General features: G+C 46.8%; 1 protein-coding gene across 1 annotated transcript in view; it reads right to left on the reverse strand.

Annotated features, from left to right (window-relative positions):
* ATIC (5-aminoimidazole-4-carboxamide ribonucleotide formyltransferase/IMP cyclohydrolase) overlaps window positions 1-22,452 on the reverse strand; it is a 163,531-nt gene that overhangs the window by 96,413 nt on the left and 44,666 nt on the right. Inside the window, exons 6-8 of the mRNA XM_033947256.1 lie at window positions 15,905-16,056; window positions 15,076-15,232; window positions 4,856-4,981 (exon numbers count right to left, since the gene is read on the reverse strand). Coding sequence (XP_033803147.1) covers window positions 4,856-4,981; window positions 15,076-15,232; window positions 15,905-16,056 — 435 coding nt within the window. The remainder of the gene's footprint in view (window positions 1-4,855; window positions 4,982-15,075; window positions 15,233-15,904; window positions 16,057-22,452) is intronic.

Raw genomic sequence — 22,452 nt, forward strand, 5'->3', positions numbered from 1 at the left:
TGTTGGAGGGTTTGAGTTCTCTCAGGGTTTCGAGGACCTCCGCATGAGTAGCTAAATGAAATTGGGAGAGAGTGGCGGAAGGGGGGGTATATGGAATTGGTTGGAGCTGAGTAGGAGTGGGTTTGGTGTTGAGGTTAGCTTGGATGTTTTGTACTTTGGACTGGAAGAAGTTCGAGAGAGTTTCGCTATCGAGTTCTGTTTGGTTGATTTGATTATTCCTTTGGGCGTTGGTGAAGAGATGGTTGGTGAGGGTGAACAGTTGTTTTGATCTAGAAGGGGCTTGTTGTAGGAGACGAGAGTAGTAGGTCTTTTTTGCTTCTAGAATGGCAGCTTTGTATGTGGTGGATATGTTTTTCCAGTGGGTTTTGGTTTCATTGTCCGGATGTTTGGCCCAGATCCTTTCTGCTTTCCTCAGGGGGAGTAACAGGCATTTCGGGGAAAAAGGTAGGTCTTACGGAAAACAGAGTGAACATATAACATGACGCAGGTCAACCAGCCAATAAAGGAAGGTAACTAGGCAGTAGTGCATAGGTAAATAACCAATAAGGATGTATCATGTGATATAGACCAACGTGGTGTTGGCCTTTAAGAAATGTATAAAAACCAGGCCTTTAGAAGGGAGAGGGCAGAACAGACATCAGAGGACCTCTAGGCCTAGATATCACCTTCTGTTACGCTATATGCTAAATGATTTATTCCTGTAAGCTGTTATTGATTGGCTAAATAAATATATACTTATTGAAACCGGTATATAGCGTTCGAGGTCTCATTACCGAGGTAGGCCTGGACAGCTGCCTACATCATGACGTTGGCGCCTAGGTTGTTAGGCAGCTGATGGCAAGGGACGAGCCACATAACGGCGTTGATAGGCCGACTGCTATCTGAAAGGCCGCGCTGGTGGAGTCTTCTTTTTTGTTTTTAGCAAAGTATCCCATCTAGTCTCATGGGCGGAGAGCTTTTGGGTGGTAGAGTCCATGGATTCCCCAAAGAGTTCATCCCCCAGGCATGGTGCATTGGCCAACCGATCTTGATGGTTGACATCAAGCTCCGACACTCTGAGCCAAGCAAGGCGGCGCATAGCGACAGACATGGCCGTTGCTCTGGTAGTAAGTTCGAAGGTGTCATATATTGAGCGAACCATAAACTTATGGAGTTGGAAGAGAGATGACGAGCAGTGGTGAAAAGCCTGTCGTTTTCGTTCAGGAAGGTACTTTTCAAATGAAGCCATGGTGGTAAGAAGATGCTTAAGATAGAAAGAAAAATGAAAAGCATAATTACCAGATCTGTTAGCTAGCATTGCGTTCTGGTATAAACGTTTACCAAACTTATCCATGGCTTTACCTTCCCTGCCAGGAGGGACAGAAGCGTATACACTAGCTCCGGCAGATTTTTTGAGCGTAGATTCCACAAGAAGGGATTCATGTGGAAGCTGCGGCTTATCAAATCCAGGGATAGGAATTACTTTGTATAAAGAATCCAATTTACGAGGAGCTCCTCGGATGGTCAAGGGAGTCTCCAGGTTTTTATAAAAGGTTTCCCTCAAGATGTCATGGAGGGGTAGTTTGAGAAATTCCTTTGGAGGCTGGTCAAAATCCAATGCATCAAGGAAGGCTTTGGATTTTTTAGACTCAGCCTCCAAGGGAATAGACAGAGATTCGCACATCTCTTTCAGGAAGGAAGTGAAAGATGTAGAATCTTGTTTTGAGGATGGATCTGGGGCAGCAGGATCATCCTCATCCGAGGAACACTCACCCTCAGAAAGAAAAGGCTCTTCGGAGTCACCCCACAGATCAGGGTCCCTAATATGGGAGCTACGGTCTCAAGACTCCGGAGTGGAGGGTTCCAGGTGTCGGGTTTTGCGTGCCGACTTACCTGACCTCATAGACACGGTACCGGAAGATGTGACAGGCTGCATGGGTGCCGAAGTCTGAACAGCCTGGTGTTGCGCTCTCGGTTCCGATGTGAGGACTGGCATCGAAACCGATGAGGCGGAGTGGACCGGTACCGACAAAGTGGACGCAGACAAAAGAGGCTGCTCCACTGCCGGTACTGGTGGCTCAGACCGGACCGGGACTGGAAGGCTCGGTGCCAAGAGAGCAGGAAGGAGCTGCTGTAACTGCTCCTTTAGCTGCACCTGCAGGACGGCTGCAATGCGTTCGTCCAGAGAAGGCACCGATACCGCCTTTTTCTTCTGCGGTACCTGCGGTGCCGCTCGACGCCCCGAAGATGAGGAGCCCGAGGTCGAGGGACTCACCTCAATAGGGGCGGAGCGCTTCCGTGGGCGCCTCGCGGTCGGCAGGACTGGGCTCGCTGCTATCGAGACCGGAGGACGCTCCAGCGTGGATGGCTTCTTAGCCGGCTTACCTGGGTGTTGCGACGCCGGTGCTTTGTTGCGCAGCGTCAACGAAGTGGGTGCCGATTGAGTTGGGGCCGATGCCGGTGTCGATGCCGCTGGGTCAGACATGTCGGCACCGAAAAGCAACCGTTGCTGGATTTTTCGGTTTTTTAATGTACGTTTTTTCAAAGTGGCACAGCGGGTGCAGGTGGAAGCCTGATGCTCTGGACCTAGGCACTATAAGCACCAGTTGTGCGGGTCCGTAAGAGAGATAGGCCATGCACACCGCTGGCACTTTTTAAAACCTGGCTAGGGGGGCATAAAAGTAAAAACGGCTTCTGCCAAATCGAAGGCCGAGGCCTTGATGGTGGCAGCAGGCCCCGCCGGGGCAAAACCGACTAAAGAAAAGAAAAAAGAAAGTAAGAATTTTTTTTTTTTTTTAACAAGAAAATAATAAAAGAAAAAAAGGAAATACAATTTCCTAACAGATTTCGCGAGCGGGAAGGCGTCAGGAAAAAATATTTTCAACAGTCGTTGAAAAGTGCGACTTCTTAGCTCCGCAGAAACTAAGAAACTGGGGACCGCGTGCCTCCGTCGGGCGGGAAGGCACTCGCGCGTGCGCGGTGCGGCCTGCTAGAACTTTCCAAGTTCTTAGAGTGCAATCACTCTAAAATTGTCCGTACCGGGGCTCCATCGGTGCCGTCACCCATCAGTCAAGAATATGCTGCCTGCTTGTCCTGGGATAATCAAAAGTATCTGCCCCACACACAGACCCTAAGGAACTGCCTGCAGATCGAATGAATCAGAATGTGAAGAGTCCTCTGCCAGGTACAGGGAGAAAAGCAACACCCTCACAGGAGCTTACACAATCAACATTCAAAAACAGAAAACCCATAAGTTAGAACTGACCCCCTTTATGGTCTCCAAGAAGGGAGGGCTCCTTCCATTCCATCCTGGACCTAAAGTAGGCAGAGTAGAGCCCCCTCCAGCAGCTGAATGATGTATGCCAAGCTGTCCTCCAACACTGTTCACTTAAGGGGATACCACCATAAAGACATCAGAAATAAGGTACATGACTAAGATAACACCTCCTTAAGCAACATATAAGACACCCTAGTCTAAAGTAAGAAGGGTCCATTCCAGGGCTTATTCAAGGAGATCCTGCCCTCTTCAGGCCATGAGTGCTCTTATCAATTCCCTCTGGAATTGTCACAGTATGGGTCCAAAATACCAACCTGTGCCCGCTGATCCATATGAGAGGGGACCTCTTTCATGATCCCCAAGGGGCATCAGTGATCTGAACCTCCATGGGAGACATGAGATCAGTATCCAAGATGGCTGCAAATCCTAACCTCCCCAAAAACAAACCAAACAAACACTAGCCCATGGTCAGCAAGTCAGACATTGCAGACAAGGAGAGAGTTGCCAGGCATGTGTTCCTGGACACCACTGTACTCACCTGCCAAAATTGTGGCTCCACCCACAATTGGGACTTGCCAATCCAGCTGTGTCTGACATGAGGTGGCTGCCCCTCCTCAAAAACAAACCAAACAAACACTAGCCCATGGTCAGCAAGTCAGACATTGCAGACAAGGAGAGAGTTGCCAGGCATGTGTTCCAGGACACCACTGTACTCACCTGCCAAAATTGTGGCTCCACCCACAATTGGGACTTGCCAATCCAGCTGTGTCTGACATGAGGTGGCTGCCACAGAATCTGAAGTGCACTGTATACATGCTGACAATCCCCCTTTCTCCTCCCACAAGCATCTGGTTTACTGAGAAGAGTTCCTCAAACCAATGGCCCAGCAGCTGCATCTCAAACCAGTTCTCCTGCTGGAGCTCACACTCTATCTCTAAGCTTTTCTTTTTTGAACACAACTTTATTTGGCTGCCACAAGGCAGCTTAAACAAACTCAGCCAAAAAAGTACTTCTTTTTTGCCAGAGGCTCTTTGGGAGGGGGCCCATACCAGCATTTCAAGGGACCTAGCACACTGGCGAGGGTCCCGAACCCATGAAGCTAGAGACATCCAAATTCAACCAAGTAGCAGCCCATTGACTGAGCCTGAGAGAAAAAAAATTATCAGCCCCAGAATATCAACCAATGAGATGTCAACAGTAGCCTGGGTCCATGGGAGTCAAGCTGAAAAGCAACAAGACAGTTGCACCAGTCCAACTTACACCATTCTACTGGAGGTAGAGAAATACCAACCAGCTCTAGGCTGTTATACCAGTGATGTCACTGGAAACAATCTGGTTTTCTCTACCTCCATCTGCTAGTCAAGAGATATATAACCCATTGGTGTGAACTAATCTAGGACAAAAGCATTAGTTCTACTACACTGAAAGGCAGACTCTCTATAAAAATTCTAAATTCTGCTGCACTATGAACATACTACTTTCAACAAGAATGATCTGGAAAGCAACTTTCAAAATCATTATCTGTCAAGCAAAGAACAGGGGAAGCTTAAGAGAAAAATATATCAACTGAACATTTCCAGCACACAGACATTCACCTACCTGCAGGGCTCACATGTTTGAAGGAGGTCGCTGCAGGCAGGCCCAACGCCGCCCTGAGCTCTTTCACTAGCTGCCAAGCATTGAGAGCATCACAGAGATTAATAAATCCTGGAGAGCCATTCAGAACTATGAAAAAGCAGAATGAACATTTCACATTAGTAGCCAACTCAGAACCCAGTTAGAGAAGACAGTGAGCCAGTTACATGATGTGAAAGTCAAGATCGCTACAATGCGGTTATTGTATTTTCTATTTTGAAAAATTAATAAAAATCTAAATATATATAAAAGAGATTGCTACAATTCTTATATCATTTTAGAGATTCTCATTTTGCTTCATGCTTGTCTCATGGTTTTTGATATAAATTGGCAAGCGAAAAAACCATAACTAATGACAGAATAAAACTCTTAGGACTCTTAGCAGAACCAGGCCAATTTAATTTTATTACAATAAAATATGCACACCAGGCATCCCATTATGCCATTTGTAGCTCAGAGTTCATGTCTGCAGCTCATGTAGAAAATTTAAGGTTTGAGCCAAGTATGCAAAATCCTATTTTTGGAGAGTGTTTCTCCTGCATTAATTAAATATTTAGGAATTATTTATTATTATTTTTTTAGATTCTAAAGCACTCCTTAACAAATTTTGCTGAAATATTAATGAAATTCAATCCTAGTACAAGTTGTAGAGCAAGCTTATTACAAACCTATGGCTAGAGATATTAATGTGATATCTGGACCCACTGCATAAAACTAAGACCCACTGCATAAAATGGGACCTGTACTAAAAACACACAGCGTGATGCGGTAACACCCATTAGTAACTTGAACCCATAATTCTTAAACAATGACAGAGTATTTCAGATTTATATAACCTCTATTACAGTTTACTAAAACTTGAGATATCGCCATACCTACACAGATTAAGGCAGTTTACATTAAAATACATTAAGATAGCTCATCAGAAAAGAACTCCAAACTATAAGACGGGACAAACCTAATTCTTTCAAGCAGACTAATAAACTTTCCACTCACCCCGCCCCTTCCTATAATCCAACTGAAAAACGTGTGGTTTCATCAAAACCTTGAATATTTTAGAACTCATTTCTGTGTAAATAAATTTAGGTAAAACATTCCAAAGAGTAGGGGTAATTCACACAAAAGCTGAAATACAGGTATGAGTGGACTCTCAATTGGCACAGCAATTGACTGTATACACATTATATGATTTTGTAAAGATCTGAGTGTTCTGGATGGGGTATGAGGAATAGCTAGATTGCTATACTGGTACCTGTTCACAATATGCCTTGTGAACCTTGGCCAATATCTTAAAACAAATTCTGTAGTATATAGGCAACCAGTGAAAATGTAAAAACAAAAGGTGTAATGTGGTCACATTTTTTCTTATTTCCTCAAATTCTCAGTGAGAAAGATTGTATTCCCTTAATCCAATTTTGTAACCAAAAATGTATGCATCAGAGTACATAAAGCCTCTTCAGTAAATAAGTGTTTAATGGAACACAGTTGGCATAGAGTCCTGAAAATTTTTTTTTTTAGATAAAGTGGAAATCTGTTCCAGTAAAGGTAATTTGTAGTAAAAAAAAACAACAACTAAATATCAAAAGTGTTCCACAACAGGGATTGATTTATCAAAAAGATTTGGGGACTGTGTAGGATGAGGGTCTTGGACTGCTATCCAGCAAGTAGTTGTTTTATCATCATTTAAAACTAATTTAGGATTTCTGAGCCACTAATCAATGGATCACAAGCACATTTGTAAATTTGCAAGGTCCAAAGTTAATGGAGATTATCTTAGCAGTGAATAAAATGTTATCTGCATAACAGTATACTTGAGTACCCAATTCCTAAATTAATGTAATAAGCAGACTTTAAAAAATATTGAAAAGTAAAGGAACAAGGAGCTTTGAGGAACATCATAATTGGTTCCTATTACCAATATCGACCACCTGATTTCTGAGTCCAACTGAATGTAATCTCATACATAAGAACGTGGTTGACTAGATCAAAGGCCCACGGGAATATTTATTGTTGATTGTGTATGTATTTTTGACGTAATTTATAGTTTTGTATGTAAGTTTGTAAGGGTGGGATATAAATAAACAAACAAAGATACTGCTAATACAATGTGTCCACTATTCAAAATCTTGTATAAATCATTCAATAAAAGTGTCATAATATTCTACTGTGTCCTAACCAAAATCCTGCCTGGCATGGATTTAGAATATTGGTACGTTCTACAAAGTTGGAAAGTTAATGAAAAACAATCTTTGCAAGTACAGGTCTATAAATCTTTAGGATCTGAAGTATCTGCTGAAGCTGATTTCAGCAATGGATAAATCAAAGCATGTTTCTAACTAGATGGACATGTTTCTGTTATTAAACATATTTATAAACGACCTGGAAATTGATACGACGAGCGAAGTGATTAAATTTGCAGACAATATGAAGTTATTCAGAGTAGTGAAGACAGAGAAGGATTGCGAAGACCTGCAACGTGACATAAACACGCTCGAGAAATGGGCCGTGACATGGCAAATGAGGTTTAACGTGGATAAGTGTAAGGTGATGCATGTCGGTAACAAAAATCTTATACATGAATACAGGATGTCCGGTGCAGTACTCAGAGAGACCCCCCAGGAAAGAGACTTGGGAGTACTGGTCGACAAGTCGATGAAGCAGTCCGCGCAATGCGCAGTGGTGGAAAAAAGGGCAAACAGAATGCTAGAAATGATTAAGAAGGGGATCACGAACAGATCGGAGAAGGTTATCATATCGCTGTACCGGGCCATGGTACGCCCCCCACCTGGAATACTGGTCTAGCACTGGTCGCCATACATGAAGAAGGACATAGTTCTACTTGAAAGGGTCCAGAGAAAAGCAACTAAAATGGTTAAGGGGCCGTAAAGTGAGAGATTAGAGAAACTGGGCCTCTTCTCCCTTGAAAAGAGGAGACTGAGAGGGAACATGATCGAAACATTCAAGATAATGAAGGGAATAGATTTAGTAGATAAAGACAGGTTGTTCACCCTCTCCAAGGTAGAGCGAATGAGAGGGCACTCTCTAAAGTTAAAAAGGGATAGATTCCGTACAAACATAAGGAAGTTCTTCACCCAGAGAGTGGTAGAAAACTGGAATGCTCTTAAAGAGGCTGTTATAGGGGATTCAAGATAAAGTTAAACAAGTTCCTGCTGAACTAGAACGTACGCAGGCAAGGCTAGTCTCAGTTAGGGCACTGATCTTTGATCTAAGGGCCGCCATGGGAGCAGACTGCTGGGCACGATGGACCCAGCAGCGGCAATTCTTATGTTCTTAATCATGGATAGTAAAAGTGGGCTCAAACCATGCTTAGGGATTTTAATCTAGTCTGAAGGAATTGGATCTAGTTCGGTAAAAGATGGTTTAATAGAAGAGAGTTTTATCCGAAGAGGTCAATTATGTTGATTAAAGGATCCCAAAAAAACTTTTGGGACAATCTGAGCATCATTAGCTGCATTTTTTAATTTGTTCTATGTTAATGAATAAGGTCTAATCAGATCAATAGGAGTAGCCCCCAGTAGATGTTTTATTTAAAAAAAAAAAAAAAAAACTTGCCAACATATTGGCATCGGGAGCTGAAGAATTTATCAAAAAATCATAATGTATATTGGTTAAATGCTTGACCCCTGAAAAAAGCTGTTTTGTGTAATTGTTGCTTTGCTTAACCCCCCCTTTTTTTTTTTTTTTACAAAGTCACATAGCCCTTTAAATTCCTAAGGGCCACAGCAGCAGCCGTTAGCACGGTTTTATAAAAAGGTGGGCAAATTAGAATACCAAGTTTTATTTACCTTTTTGATCTCTGCATTATAAATAAGTTTAGTAGGTCTAAAAAAAAAAAAAAAATTAAAAACATCTTTTGAAAGGGAGTTTGCAATACCAGCGTTCCAATTGTGTTAGTTGAGTTGTTAAAGATACTGCAAACCATCATGAAACCAGCCATTTTGTTTATACTTATCACATTTTCACATATCACATCTAATTTATTTATTTATTTAATTTTCTACATCATTCTCCCAGGAGAGCTCAGAACGGTTTATATGAGCTTATTCAGGTACTCAAGCATTTTTTCTCTATCTGTCCCCGTGGGCTCACAATCTATCTAATGGACCTGGGGCAATCTTTGTCTTAATGTTGAATCTCAGAGTTTATTTGTTTGGTTCTATATCCCATCCTCCCCAGAGAGCTCAGAACGGGTTACAAATTGACATTCACAGTTGTAAAGTAATTAAGAACATAAGAATTTGATTCCGCTGGGTCAGACCAGAGGTCCATCGCGCCCAGCAGTCCCCACCCGCGGCGGCCCATCAGGTCCATGACCTGTCATGTTTACTTGATTTAGCCCTATAGCCCCCTTATTTTTATCTTTACTCTTTCCATACTCTTATCTACCCTTATCTGTATCCCTCAATCCCCCTATCCTTCAGGAATCTATCCAATCCCTCTTTGAATCCCTGTAGCGTACTTTGCCCGACCACTTTCTCCGGGAGCGCGTTCCATGTGTCCACAACCCTCTGTGTGAAGAACCTTCTGGCATTGGTTCTAAACTTGTCCCCTTCCAGTTTCTCCGAGTGCCCTCTTGTGCCTGTGGTTCCCCGTAGTTTGAAGAATCTATCCTTGTCTACCTTCTCCATGCCCCTCATGATATTGAAAGTTTCTATCATGTCTCCCCTAAGCCATCTCTTTTCCAGGGAGAAGAGTCCCAACTTGTCCAGCCTGTCAGCATATGAACAGTCCTCCATGCCATTTATCATTTTCGTAGCTCTTCTCTGGACCCTCTCAAGTATCACCATGTCTTTCTTGAGGTACGGCGACCAATATTGGACGCAGTACTCTAGATGCAGGCGTACCATTGCACGATACAGTGGCATGATGACTTCCTTCGTCTAGTTGTAATTCCCTTCTTAATGATGCCCAGCATTCTGTTAGCTTTCTTCGAGGCCGCTGAACATTGCGCTGATGATTTCATGGTTGTATCCACCAGCACACCCAAGTCTTTTTCAAGATTACTCTCCCCCAGCAATGTTCCCCCCATTTTGTAGCTGTACCTCGGGTTCCTTTTCCCTATATGCATGACCTTACATTTTTCTATGTTAAAGCACATTTGCCATTTGTTTGCCCACTCTTCCAGTTTGCTTAGGTCCCTTTGCAGGTCTTCACACTCCTTTGTGTTCCTAACTCTGCTGCAGAGTTTGGTGTCATCAGCAAATTTTATAACTTCACACCTCGTCCCCGTTTCCATTGATAAATATATTGAACAGCAGTGGTCCCAGCACCAACCCCTGCGGAACACCACTTGTGACCCTCTGCCAGTTGGAGTATTGACCCTTCACTCCAACCCTTTGTTTTCTGCCGGCCAACCAGTGCCTGATCCATCTGTGTACATCTCCTCCCACCCCGTGGTTCGACAATTTCTTAAGCAGCCGCTCATGGGGGACCTTATCAAAGGCTTTTTGGAAGTCGAGATAAATGATATCTATGGATTCCCCTTTGTCTATCTGGCTGTTTATCCTTTCAAAGAAGTGCAATAGGTTTGTTTGGCACGATCTTCCCTTGCAGAAGCCATGTTGGCTCGGTTTCAGCTGTCCATTTCTTTCTATGTGTTCACAGATGCTATCCTTTATTAATGCTTCCATCATCTTGCCCGGAATTGAAGTCAAGCTCACCGGTATGTAGTTCCCCGGGTCACCCCTCGATCCCTTTTTGAAGATAGGTGTGACATTCGCTAGCTTCCAGTCCTCCGGTACCTTCCCAGTGCTTAAGGATAGATTACAAATTTGTAGGAGTGTGTCCGCTATTTCCGTCCTCAGTTCTTTTAGTACCCTGGGTGGATTCCGTCCGGGCCCGGTGATTTGTCACTTTTCAATCTGTCTATTTGTCGGAGGACATCCTCATAGCTTACCTCTAAGGTCTCCAGTTTCCTGATCCCCACTTATGGTCTCCTCGGGTTCCGGTACATTGGATGTGTCCTCACTTGTGAAGACCGACGAGAAGAACCGGTTTAGCCTATCGGCTATCTCTTTTTCCTCTTTAACCACTCCCTTTCTGTCTCCATTATCTAACGGGCCCACCTCCTCCCTCGCTGGTTGCTTCCCTTTCACGTATCTGAAGAACGCTTTGAAGTTCCTTGCTTCCCCAGCAAGCCTCTCTTCGTATTGTCTCTTAGCTTTTCTAACCACTCGGTGACATTCCTTTTGGTGTTTTGTGTGGTCCTTCCGGTTTTCCTCAGTTTGGTCCTTTTTCCATTTTGGAAAGACGTTTTCTTGTCACCTATCGCCTTCTTTACTTCTTTTGTTGTCCATACCGGGTCTTTTGTTCGATTTTTTTTGCACCCCTTCCTAAACCTGGGGATGTACAGGTTTTGTGCTTCTTGCACCGTGTCCCTGAGAAGGGACCATGCTTCCTCTATGGTCCCCATCTTTCTAGAGCTGTTGCTGAGTTTCTTTCTCACCATTTTCCTCATAGCATCTTAGTTCCCTTTCCTGAAGTTGAGTGCTGTCGATGTGGTTCTCTTTACCCTTGAGGTCCCTACTTCTAATTTATACCGGATCATGTTGTGATCACTGTTGCCTAGTGGCCCTACTACTTCCACCTCCTTTGCAGGTCCGCCTAGTCCGTTGAGGATTAGGTTGAGAATGACGTCCCCTCACGTTGGTTCCTTGACTAGCTGTTCCATGAAGCAGTCCCTCACAGCCTCTAGGAATTCCTCTTCCCTTGCGCAGTTGGAGTGACCAATACTCCAGTCGATCCCTGGGTAGTTGAAGTCCCCCATCACCATCACAATTCTGCTTTTGCATTCTCGTCTCAATTCTGCTTCCAGGTCATGGAGGTTTGCTTCTGGTTTTCCAGGTGGGTGATAGTACAGCCCCACTTTTGTGTCAGCTCCATTTTTCCCTGTTAATTTGACCCATAGTGATTCCAATCCTTCTGCCTTTGCTGCCGTATCCATCCTGGCCGAGTGGATAGAGTCCCTTACATATAGTGCTATTCCTCCACCCTTCTTGCAAGTCCTATCTCTCCTATAGAGTTTGTACCCTGGCAGTACCACGTCCCATTTGTTGTCCTCTGTCCACCATGTTTCTGTGATTCCAATTATGTCTAGGTTCTCTCTTTTGGCCATGATATCCAGTTCTCCCATTTTGGTCCTTAGGCTCCTTGCATTGGCGTATAGGCAATTTAAGTCTCGGTTCTTTTTTACCCCTGCTGCTTTTTCTCGCGATTTGTTTCTCTTGCTGTCCCCCTCAAGGGTTGCCATCCCCTTAAATTTGTTTTGATCCTCCTCTCCTTGTGGTGCGTCTTTTTTGTCCTGTAGTTGGCTTTTAGGTTCTTCCCAACATTTTTCATGCTCCTGCTGTTTCCTCTTCTTTTTGATCTCTAGTTTCACTTGGTCCCTTGACCCTTGTAGTTCACCTTTGACCTCTTCCCGCATTTTTCCCGTTCAGTATCTTTATTGGATACTCTTGTCCGAAGCGTAAACATCAGGTCAGCTGTCGGCTTTTCCCTTCTCCTCAGTTTAAAGCCTTCTCTATTTCTCTCTCGACATTATTTACCAGCAGTCTCGTCCCTGCTGCGCTCAGGTGTAGTCCGTCCCTCCTGTAGAGCTTGCTCTTTCCCCAGAAGGTTGTCCAGTTCCTTATGAAGTGGAAGCCTTCCTTTTTGCACCATTTCCTCAGCCAAGCATTTATTGCTTGTAGCTCGGCCTGCCTCTTCGCATCCGCCCTTGGTACTGGCAGGATCTCTGAGAAAGCTATCTTCCGTGTCCTCAGCTTCAGTTTCCTTCCCAGGATCCTGAACTGGTCAGTTAGTGCAGTCCTGCTGTAGTGTCTTCTGTTGACATCATTGGTCCCAATGTGGATTATCACCGCTGTCTTTTCCGTCTCAGCTCCATCCAGGATCCTCTTGATTCTGTCGGTGATTCTGTCTTCGTTCTTGCCCCTGGGAGACATGTCACCAGCCTGTCCTCTCTTCCTCCTGCCACATGACTGTCCACTTCTCTCAGGATTGAGTCTCCCACTACAATAGCAGAATTTCCCTTCTTCAACTTCCTCTTCGGTCTCAGGTCTGTGTCCTTAGTGTGGTACGTCACTTCTCCCTCAGGGTTCTGGTGAGTCTTTGCCTCCTCCGTATTCTCGGTTTCTTCGTAGGGTCCTACTCCCCCGGTGTCTGGTGATTTCTGTCTTCCATCTGTTGGTTCCTGTCTGTGTTGCTGATGATCCTGTATCTCTACCATCCTGCAGGCCTCCTCGATGAATCTCTCGAGCTCCCTAACTTGCTCATCGAAGTGGCTCTCTCTCGCTGGGTCCTCAGTCGCCCAGCATGGTTCTTCTGAGATGCAGAGTCCCTCCAGCTCCTGTACCTGTCCTGCAGTCTACTGACCTCTTTCTTCAGGCTTTCCAGTTCCTGACACCGACTGCATATGTACGCCTGCCTACCTGAAGGGAGGTAGTCGTACATATGACACTCAGTGGAGTAAACCGGGAAGCTCCTCTGGGTTTCTGCTGCCTCCATTAGTTTTCCTCCTTCTTAGTCTCCCTGTGTGTGGTGTGCTAAGGTGGCTCTTGTGCTTTAAACTTTGACCTGTTATTGGTTAGCTCCTTGTTTATTCTCTTTATCTCTGCTTCTTTGCTTTTACCTCCCTGGTGTTCTGAAGTCCTTGGATATCTTTGCTCGGCCCTTCTCAAGGCCCCTCGCAAAGGCGCTCTCGCTAAGGCGAGCGCCTTTGCTGTGCGCCTTCGCCGTGCGCCGAACGGCTGGGCACCGTTGGCTCCCCCTCTTTTAAGGGGGAGTCCGGGCTCGCTGGTGACGCTGGGGGGTGGGTGGAGCTTCCTCTCACCGCTACCCCGCGTTGCCTGCCTTCCTCCTCTCCTCTTCACCGGTGCCTGCTGCCTCCCGCTCCAGCTGCCCTGGTGCCACGGTTCACCCTCTTTTAAGGGGGAGTCCGGGCTCGCTGGTGACGCTGGGGGGTGGGCGGAGCTTCCTCTCGCCGCTACCCTGCGTTGCCTGCCTTCTCCCTCACTGCCTTCTCTCCCGGCTTCCTCCTCTCCTCTTCGCTGGTGCCTGCTGCCTCCCACTTAGCGCTCAAAGGGTTAAAATGACAGTACATAGAGTTAAGGTATGTTTGCTGCTGTACAATATTACATTACATAGTGTTACAGTTAATACTCATAGCAGTGTGTTCAATCCGCTGCCCCTCAATATATCTCCTCGCTTCTCTCTCCTTATACACCTCCCAGAGAACTCCATTCCTCAGATAAGGTGCTCTTAGCTTTACCCTTCTCTTCCACTGCCAGTTCCAGACTTCGTTCCTTTCATCTAGCTGTCCCCTATGCCTGGAATAAATTACCTGAGTTTGTCTGTCAAGCCCCTTCCTTTGTTTAAAAGCAGACTGAAATCCCATCTTTTTGATATAGCCTTCAATCCTTAACCCAACTCCTCTGCCCTCCAATCCAGCCAGCTGATTAACCATTCCCCTTAACTGTATCCATGACATCCTGTTTGTCTGTCTTGGCTGTTTAGATTGTAAGCTCTTTCGAGCAGGGACTGTTTTCTTCTTCTTTGTGACTCTGTGCAGTGCTGCGTGCATCTGGTAGTGCTATAGAAATCATTAATAGTAGCAGTAGTACATTAAGAGCACAAGGGTTAAGGTCATCTAAGGATTTAATAGTAAAATCTACTGAGATGTTTACTTAATGTTAATGGGGATTCTTGATCATGGTTAACCTTATGAAGTTTTCTAATCCAATAATTCTTATTCTGTACTGGCTATGGGCTCAGTATAAAAGTGATGATCATATGATCTGTCTAAGAAATATAAAGATCTACAGTTCAAACCTGCTTAAATGGTAGGATTAAATATGTCTGTCTTATTTGACAAACTGCCGCCTAAGTAGTGAGCCAAATTAATCAAGCAAAATCCCCTTAATTTTGTCCTAATATGATCATGTGTCCTATCCCAGATGGTAGGAATAATTTTGGAGCTAAAATCCATCTTTAAATAAATTAAAGAGAGTAGATAAATAAAAAAAACAATAGCTCAAAAACATGGGGATCGAGTGTGGGGGATTTTTCTTTTGACCGTGGGCGAGTCACTATAGCCATAAAATTTATGGTGAAATACCAATTGCTTACGTGAACAGTCACAAGATACTCCCACCTGAAACCTATCTCACCTGTGAGAGGAAGTTTAGGTCGCAGTGTATACAGCTGTGCAGGAACCTGATGAGGGTTCATTCCATACCGCAGTGGAAGCTGCGATACCCCCTTACTATGCTGCTTCCTGAAGTAGTCTGAAATAGCATCATCATACTGAGCAGTGTGTGTAAAGGCCTGAAACAAATGAATGGAGAGAGAAAGGTATAAGAAAATATGCCAGTTTCAATTTTGCCAGGCTGCAACACTCCCGTCCAGCAAGAGAACGCGAGTGTAAGTAAAGAGATGAGTACTGGCATCCAAAGATAGCAGTTTGCCCATCTAAAACAGGGTGTACAATTGTCATGGTTGTGGAATGACTCTTTCTGAAGAGGGGAAGAGAAGCAGCAGGAAGGACATTAAGTCAAAATTTGCCCTCCCCTCAAAAAATTAATCAACTGAGTGCCGGGATACATTCTCTCCTTATGTTCAAAATATGACTTGAACTGGCAACCAGTTTTGTTGATGTGAAAAATGGATGCACTTTACATAGTTCTAGTCCCCACTTGCTGTCAAATAAAATGCTATCATATCTGATCTGAAGTGAGAGATATATGGAAAAAGAATTTGTTTTTTCAATCTTTTTGCCCATTTTGACTTGCCAACAGTTTCTTGAGGATCACTGCTTTTTCAATCATGAGGTTTTTACTCAGTAGAAAATAGAATGATGTGATTTTCCATTTTATTATACAAGAAGCCAAGACTCAAACATAGGAAAAAAAACCCAAATCATGAAAGTGCTTGGTATCTAAGTGTCATGACAATAAAAATTCAGACTTTCCCCATCCTCCTGTGTGTTCTGATGCCAACCTTTAAAGCCAGCTGACTTCTAACTTCCAAGGAAGTGTCTTTATTCTGAGAGTGCTCCATCTCATCAGCCACAGAAGTGTAGTCCCCTGGGTCACACAGGACTGTGACTCTAGCATGGTTCTTGGCAGCTGCCCGTAATAAAGTGACACCTCCTTCAGAAAGAAAACAAGACTGCAATAAGATTATAATATTTATCTAGATCCCTAGCTTATCAGCCTTACTAGAGGCTGCCAAGCCTCTTACTATGGTTAATTTCTTCAGTAACGCTGCAAGCATCAGGCAGAAAAGTAAATATAGAAGCCAATATTTAAAACCTGTAGCATTTAATAAAAAAACATAAAATGTATATTCAGAGATGCTACTGCCCATTGATATGGAGAACAATTCAATAAAAGAATGTCTATTTAGAATAACGTAGTTCCCTACATTCCTTTATAGAATACTAGTGTAACCACACATATAAGCATGCAGTGATGTAGTAAGGGAGGCCTCAGTGCCCCTCTTCCTCTCTACCCCCTACAACATATCTCTTTAAATGTTTGCCAGCGCGAGCAGCATCTTCTACTTGCTGCTCGCGCTGGCCTTGGCTCCCCTTCTGATGTCACTTCCAGGTCGCAGGACCAAGACATAGAAACAAGATGGCACATAAAAGCCAAATGGCCCATCCAGCCTGCCCATCCACAGAGCACAGTTACTTACCGTAACAGGTGTTATCCAGGGACAGCAGGCAGATATTCTTTACGCATGGGTGACGTCACCGACGGAGCCCTCGGTACGGACCTTTTTAACTAGAAGTTTCTAGTTGGCCGCACCGCGCGTGCGCGAGTGCCTTCCCGCCCGACGGAGGAGTGCGTGGTCCCCAGTTAGTGTAAGCCAGCTAAGAAGCCAACCCGGGGAGGTGGGTGGGACGTAAGAATATCTGCCTGCTGTCCCTGGATAACACCTGTTACGGTAAGTAACTGTGCTTTATCCCAGGACAAGCAGGCAGTATATTCTTTACGCATGGGTGACCTCCAAGCTAACAAAGAGGGAGGAGGGATGGTTGGCCATCAGGAAAATAAATTCTGAAGTACAGATTGGCCGAAGTGCCCATCCCGTCTGGAGAAAGCATCCAGACAGTAGTGAGTAGTGAACGTGTGAACTGAGGACCAGGTGGCCGCCTTGCAGATTTCCTCAATGGGTGTGGAACGGAGGAAAGCAACAGAAGCGGCCATAGCTCTCACCCTGTGGGCCGTGACAGCACCGTCCAGTGACAGACCGGCCCGAGCATAACAGAACGCGATGCAAGCTGCAAGCCAGTTGGATAGCGTCCGTTTAGAGACCGGTCGGCCCAAGCGATTCGGGTCGAAGGTCAGAAAGAGCTGAGGGGACAAGCGGTGAGCCCTTGTACGATCAAGATAGTAAGCCAGGGCACGCTTGCAATCAAGACTGTGCAATGCCTGTTCTCCGGGATGTGAATGAGGTTTCGGGAAGAAAACTGGCAACACAATGGACTGGTTGAGGTGAAAAGCTGAGACCACTTTGGGGAGGAACTTTGGATGGGTGCGCAGAACCACCTTGTCATGGTGAAAAATAGTGAAAGGTGGATCGGCAACCAGTGCATGAAGCTCACTAACCCTCCTGGCAGAGGTGATGGCAATGAGGAAAAGTACCTTCCAAGTCAGAAATTTGAGCGAAGTTGTGGCAAGTGGCTCAAAAGGAGGTTTCATGAGGGCAGACAAAACCACATTCAGGTCCCAGACGACGGGAGGAGGCTTCAAAGGTGGTTTGATGTTGAAGAGGCCCCTCATGAATCGGGAGACCAGAGGGTGAGCCGTGAGGGGTTTTCCCAGGATAGGCTCATGAAATGCTGTGATGGCACTGAGGTGTACTCTGATTGAGGTAGACTTGAGGCCTGCGTTGGACAAGGAGAGTAAGTAGTCCAGAACAGGTTCCACCGCTAAAGAGGTGGGATTGAGATGATGACGGAGGCACCAAGAGGAGAACCTGGTCCACTTCTGATGGTAACATTGGAGGGTGGCCGGTTTCCTGGAGGCGTCCAAAATGAGACGGACAGGCTGAGACAGATTTCCTGGAGAGGTCAGCCCGAGAGAAACCAAGCTGTCAGGTGGAGCGAAGACAGATTGGGATGCAGTAGAGACTGATGCTGCTGCGTAAGTAGAGTAGGAAACACAGGTAGAGGAATGGGCTCCCTGGAGCTGAGCTGGAGCAGGAGGGAGAACCAGTGTTGACGAGGCCACCGGGGAGCTATGAGGATCATGGTGGCTCTGTCCCTGCGGAGTTTGGATAAGGTCCGCAACATCAGAGGTAGAGGAGGAAAGGCATAGAGGAACCGATCCGTCCAGTCGAGAAGGAATGCATCCGGGGCCAGACGATGAGGAGAGAAGAGTCTGGAGCAGAACTGGGGCAGCTGATGATTGTGAGGAGCTGCGAATAGGTCCACCTGCGGAGTGCCCCAGCAAGCAAAGATGGAGTGGAGCGTGGGAGGATCCAGAGTCCACTCGTGAGGTTGAAGGATGCGGCTGAGATTGTCGGCCAGGGAGTTCTGTTCGCCCTGGATGTAGACAGCCTTGAGGAAGAGACTGTGGGTCGTGGCCCAGGTCCAAATGTGAAGAGCCTCCTGACAAAGGAGGCGAGATCCAGTGCCGCCCTGTTTGTTGATGTAGTACATGGCAACTTGGTTGTCCGTGCACAGAAGCAGAACCTGAGGGCAAAGAAGGTGCTGGAAGGCCTTGAGAGCATAGAACATGGCTCGTAGTTCCAGGAAATTGATGTGATGTTGACGCTCCTGCGGGGTCCAAAGACCTTGGGTGCGTAGGTCTCCCAGGTGAGCTCCCCATGCATAAGGGGAGGCATCCGTGGTGATGGTCATGGAATGCGGGGGCAGATGAAAAAGAAGGCCCCTGGAAAGATTTGAGGAGTTCAACCACCATTGTAGAGATTGCTGAAGAGACGATGTCACAGAGATGGGATGAGAAAGAAGATTCGAGGTCTGTGACCATTGGTTGGCCAGAGTCCATTGAGGTGTCCTGAGGTGGAGTCGTGCCAGGGGAAGCACATGCACCGTCGAGGCCATGTGGCCCAGGAGGACCATCATCTGTCTGGCAGAAATGGAGTGATGAAGGAGCACCTGACGACACAGGCGGAGCAGGTTCCGCTGACGGTCGGAGGGGAGAAACGCCCTCATTAGTGTGGTGTCGAGAACTGCTCCAATGAACTGAAGGCGTTGTGTGGGAAGCAGATGCGACTTGGGGTAGTTGATCTCGAATCCCAGAAGGTGGAGGAGAGAGATGGTGTGATGAGTGGCTTGTAGCACAAGTGGAGATGTAGGTGCTTTCACCAACCAATCGTCCAAGTAGGGAAACACCTGGAGGTTGTGAGACCTGAGGAAGGCCGCCGCCACAATGAGGCATTTGGTGAACACCCTGGGTGATGAAGCGAGGCCAAAAGGCAGCACTTTGTACTGATAATGGCGATGGTGCACCTGGAATCGTAGGTAGCGACGTGAAGCTGGATTGATTGGTATGTGAGTGTAGGCCTCTTTGAGGTCCAGGGAACATAGCCAGTCGTTCTGAGAGAGATGAGGGTAAAGCGTGGCAAGGGAGAGCATTCTGAACTTCTCCTTGACAAGACATTTGTTGAGGTCCCCGAGATCGAGAATGGGACGTAGGTCTCCTGTCTTTTTCGGAACCAGAAAGTAACGGGAGTAGAATCCCCGGCCTCTTTGTTCCAGAGGTACTTCTTCGATGGCATTGAGGAGAAGGAGGGATTGGACCTCCCTCAGGAGGAGGGGGGTTTGAGTTGAAAGAGAAGCAGACTCTACGGGAGGATTGTCTGGTGGAAGAGTCCGGAAGTTGAGAGAGTAGCCGTGGCGGATGATGTTGAGGACCCACTGGTCTGATGTGATGACCTCCCAACGGCTGAGAAAAATGTGGAGCCTGCCTCCGATTGGTTGAGGCAGAGGCAATGAGGGTGGAAGACTGGCTAAGCCCTGGAGAGAGGAGTCAAAAGGGCTGAGAAGGTTTGGCAGGAGGGAGAGGCTTGGCAGGTTGATTAGACTGTGCACGAGCCTGGGTGTGTTGGTGTTGGCGAGCCCGCCTAGGTTGCTGTGAAGGTGGGTTAAGTGGCCTAGCGGAGAACCTGCGCTGGTATGAAGACTGTGGCTTGTAAGGCCGAGCTGGAGGGGCCTTCTTCTTTGGTTTAATGAGAGTATCCCATCTGGTCTCATGGGCGGAGAGTTTTTGTGTGGTGGTATCCAGAGACTCTCCGAACAATTCGTCTCCCATACATGGGGCGTTGGCTAGGCGGTCCTGATGGTTGACATCCAGATCAGAGACCCTGAGCCAGGCCAGGCGGCGCATGGCCACAGCGATGGCAGATGCACGAGAGGTGAGCTCAAAGGAGTCATAGATGGAGCGCACCATAAATTTTCTAAGTTGAAGCAGGCTGGAGATGTGCTGCTGGAATAGTGGAACCTTGTGCTCCGGCATGTACTTTTGCATGGCGGAGAGTTGCATTACCAGATGTTTCAGGTAGAATGAAAAATGGAAAAAGTAATTGTTTGCCCTGTTGGCAAGCATGGCATTCTGGTAGAGCCGCTTGCCAAACTTGTCCATAGTTTTGCCCTCCCTGCCAGGAGGGGTAGAGGCATATACACTGGAGCCTTGAGTCTTTTTTAAAGTGGACTCAACAAGGAGAGATTCATGGGGCAGCTGGGGTTTATCAAATCCCGGGATTGGAATAACCCTGTAAAGGCTATCCAGTTTACGGGGTGCCCCAGGGACAGTTAGTGGATTTTCCCAATTTTTATAAAAAGTTTCCCGTAGGATGTCATGCACGGGTAACTTCAGGAACTCCTTAGGTGGTTGATCGAAATCCAATGCCTCCAGGAAAGCTTGTGACTTCTTGGAGTCCGATTCCAGAGGCAAAGATAAGGCCCCCGATAACTCCCTGAGGAATTTTGAAAAAGAAGATTGCTCAGGTTTAGATGTGGTATCGGGGGCCGAGGGCTCTTCGTCCGACGACGACACATCCTCCTCGGTACCGAGGGGAGATTCTTCCCAGAGGTCCGGGTCTCTGACATCGGTGTGTGCGTGCCGAGAGACTGGAGTGGAAGGCTCGGTATGATGAGTTTTAGACCGAGACTTGCCTGAACGTACCGAGACGGTACCGGGGGATGAAGACCTGTGTCTGTCTCGGTCCCGGGAAGAACGGTGCCGGTCAGGTTCGCGGGAAGACCGGTGTTCCGCTCGGTCCCGAGGAGGATCGGTCGTCGTCAGGGCGACGGACTCGGCATGGGCATGGATATGCGGTGCCGAGAGAATGGGCATGGAGGAGTCCATAGGTACCGATGGCGTGGATACCGGTTGGACGGTCTGGGGCTCGGGCCGGTCTGGTACCGAAAGCAGCGGTGCCAGGATAGAGGGCAAGAGCTGCTTAAGTTGCTGTTGGAGTTGTTCCTGCAACTTATCCTGGAGGATGGCCGCAATGCGGTCATCCAGGGGTGGCACCGGAACCACTTTTTTCTGCTTTGGTTCCATGGGTGCCGCTCTACGCTCCGGCGATGAGGAGGCCGATGACGAGGCACTCACCGATATCGGAGCGGAGCGCTTTTTAGTTCGGCGTGGAGCCGAGAGAGCCGGTGTCGCCACCGAGGTGGGAGGGCGCTCAAGGGTGGAAGGCTTCTTAGCCGGCTTACCTGGCGCCGGTGGCGCCGATGTAATTTCAGGCGGCGTCGAGATGGTCGGTGCCGACTTCGCCGGTGCCGCAGTTGAAGAAGTCGAGTCCATAGTCGGGCCGGTGCCGAACAGCAGACTTTGCTGAATTTGGCGATTCTTCAAAGTGCGTTTTTTAAGAGTGGCACAGCGGGTGCAGGAGTCCGCCCGATGCTCCGGTCCCAAGCACTGTAAACACCAATTGTGTGGGTCAGTGAGGGAGATCGGGCGTGCACACCGCTGGCACTTCTTAAAACCGGGCTGCGGGGGCATGAATGGAAACACGGCCTCCGCAAAATCAAACCCCGAGGCCTGGATCGTGACAACAGGCCCCGCCGGGGCAAGAACAAAAAACGAAACAAAAAGAAAATATTTTTTTTTTTTTTTTTTAAATGAAAGAAAAAAGTACCCGAAGGTAAATAAAACGAAAAAAGAACGCGAGCGGGAAGGCAAAAAGAGATTTTCAATCGGAGTTGAAAAACGCACGTCTTCTTCGCTCCGCGGAAACGAAGAAACTGGGGACCACGCACTCCTCCGTCGGGCGGGAAGGCACTCGCGCACGCGCGGTGCGGCCAACTAGAAACTTCTAGTTAAAAAGGTCCGTACCGAGGGCTCCGTCGGTGACGTCACCCATGCGTAAAGAATATACTGCCTGCTTGTCCTGGGATAATAACCATTACCTCTTCCTCTCTCTAAGAGATACTATATTCCTATCCCACACTTTCTTGATTCAGAGAGCGTGCGTTTCCACCACCTCTTCCAGGAGACTGTTCCATGCATTTACCATCATTTCTGTAAAAAAGTATTTCCTTAGATTATTCCTGAGCTTTTCTG

Source organism: Geotrypetes seraphini, chromosome 5 (assembly GCF_902459505.1).
Source record: "Geotrypetes seraphini chromosome 5, aGeoSer1.1, whole genome shotgun sequence".
In the NCBI taxonomy this organism is placed as follows: Eukaryota; Metazoa; Chordata; class Amphibia; order Gymnophiona; family Dermophiidae; genus Geotrypetes; species Geotrypetes seraphini.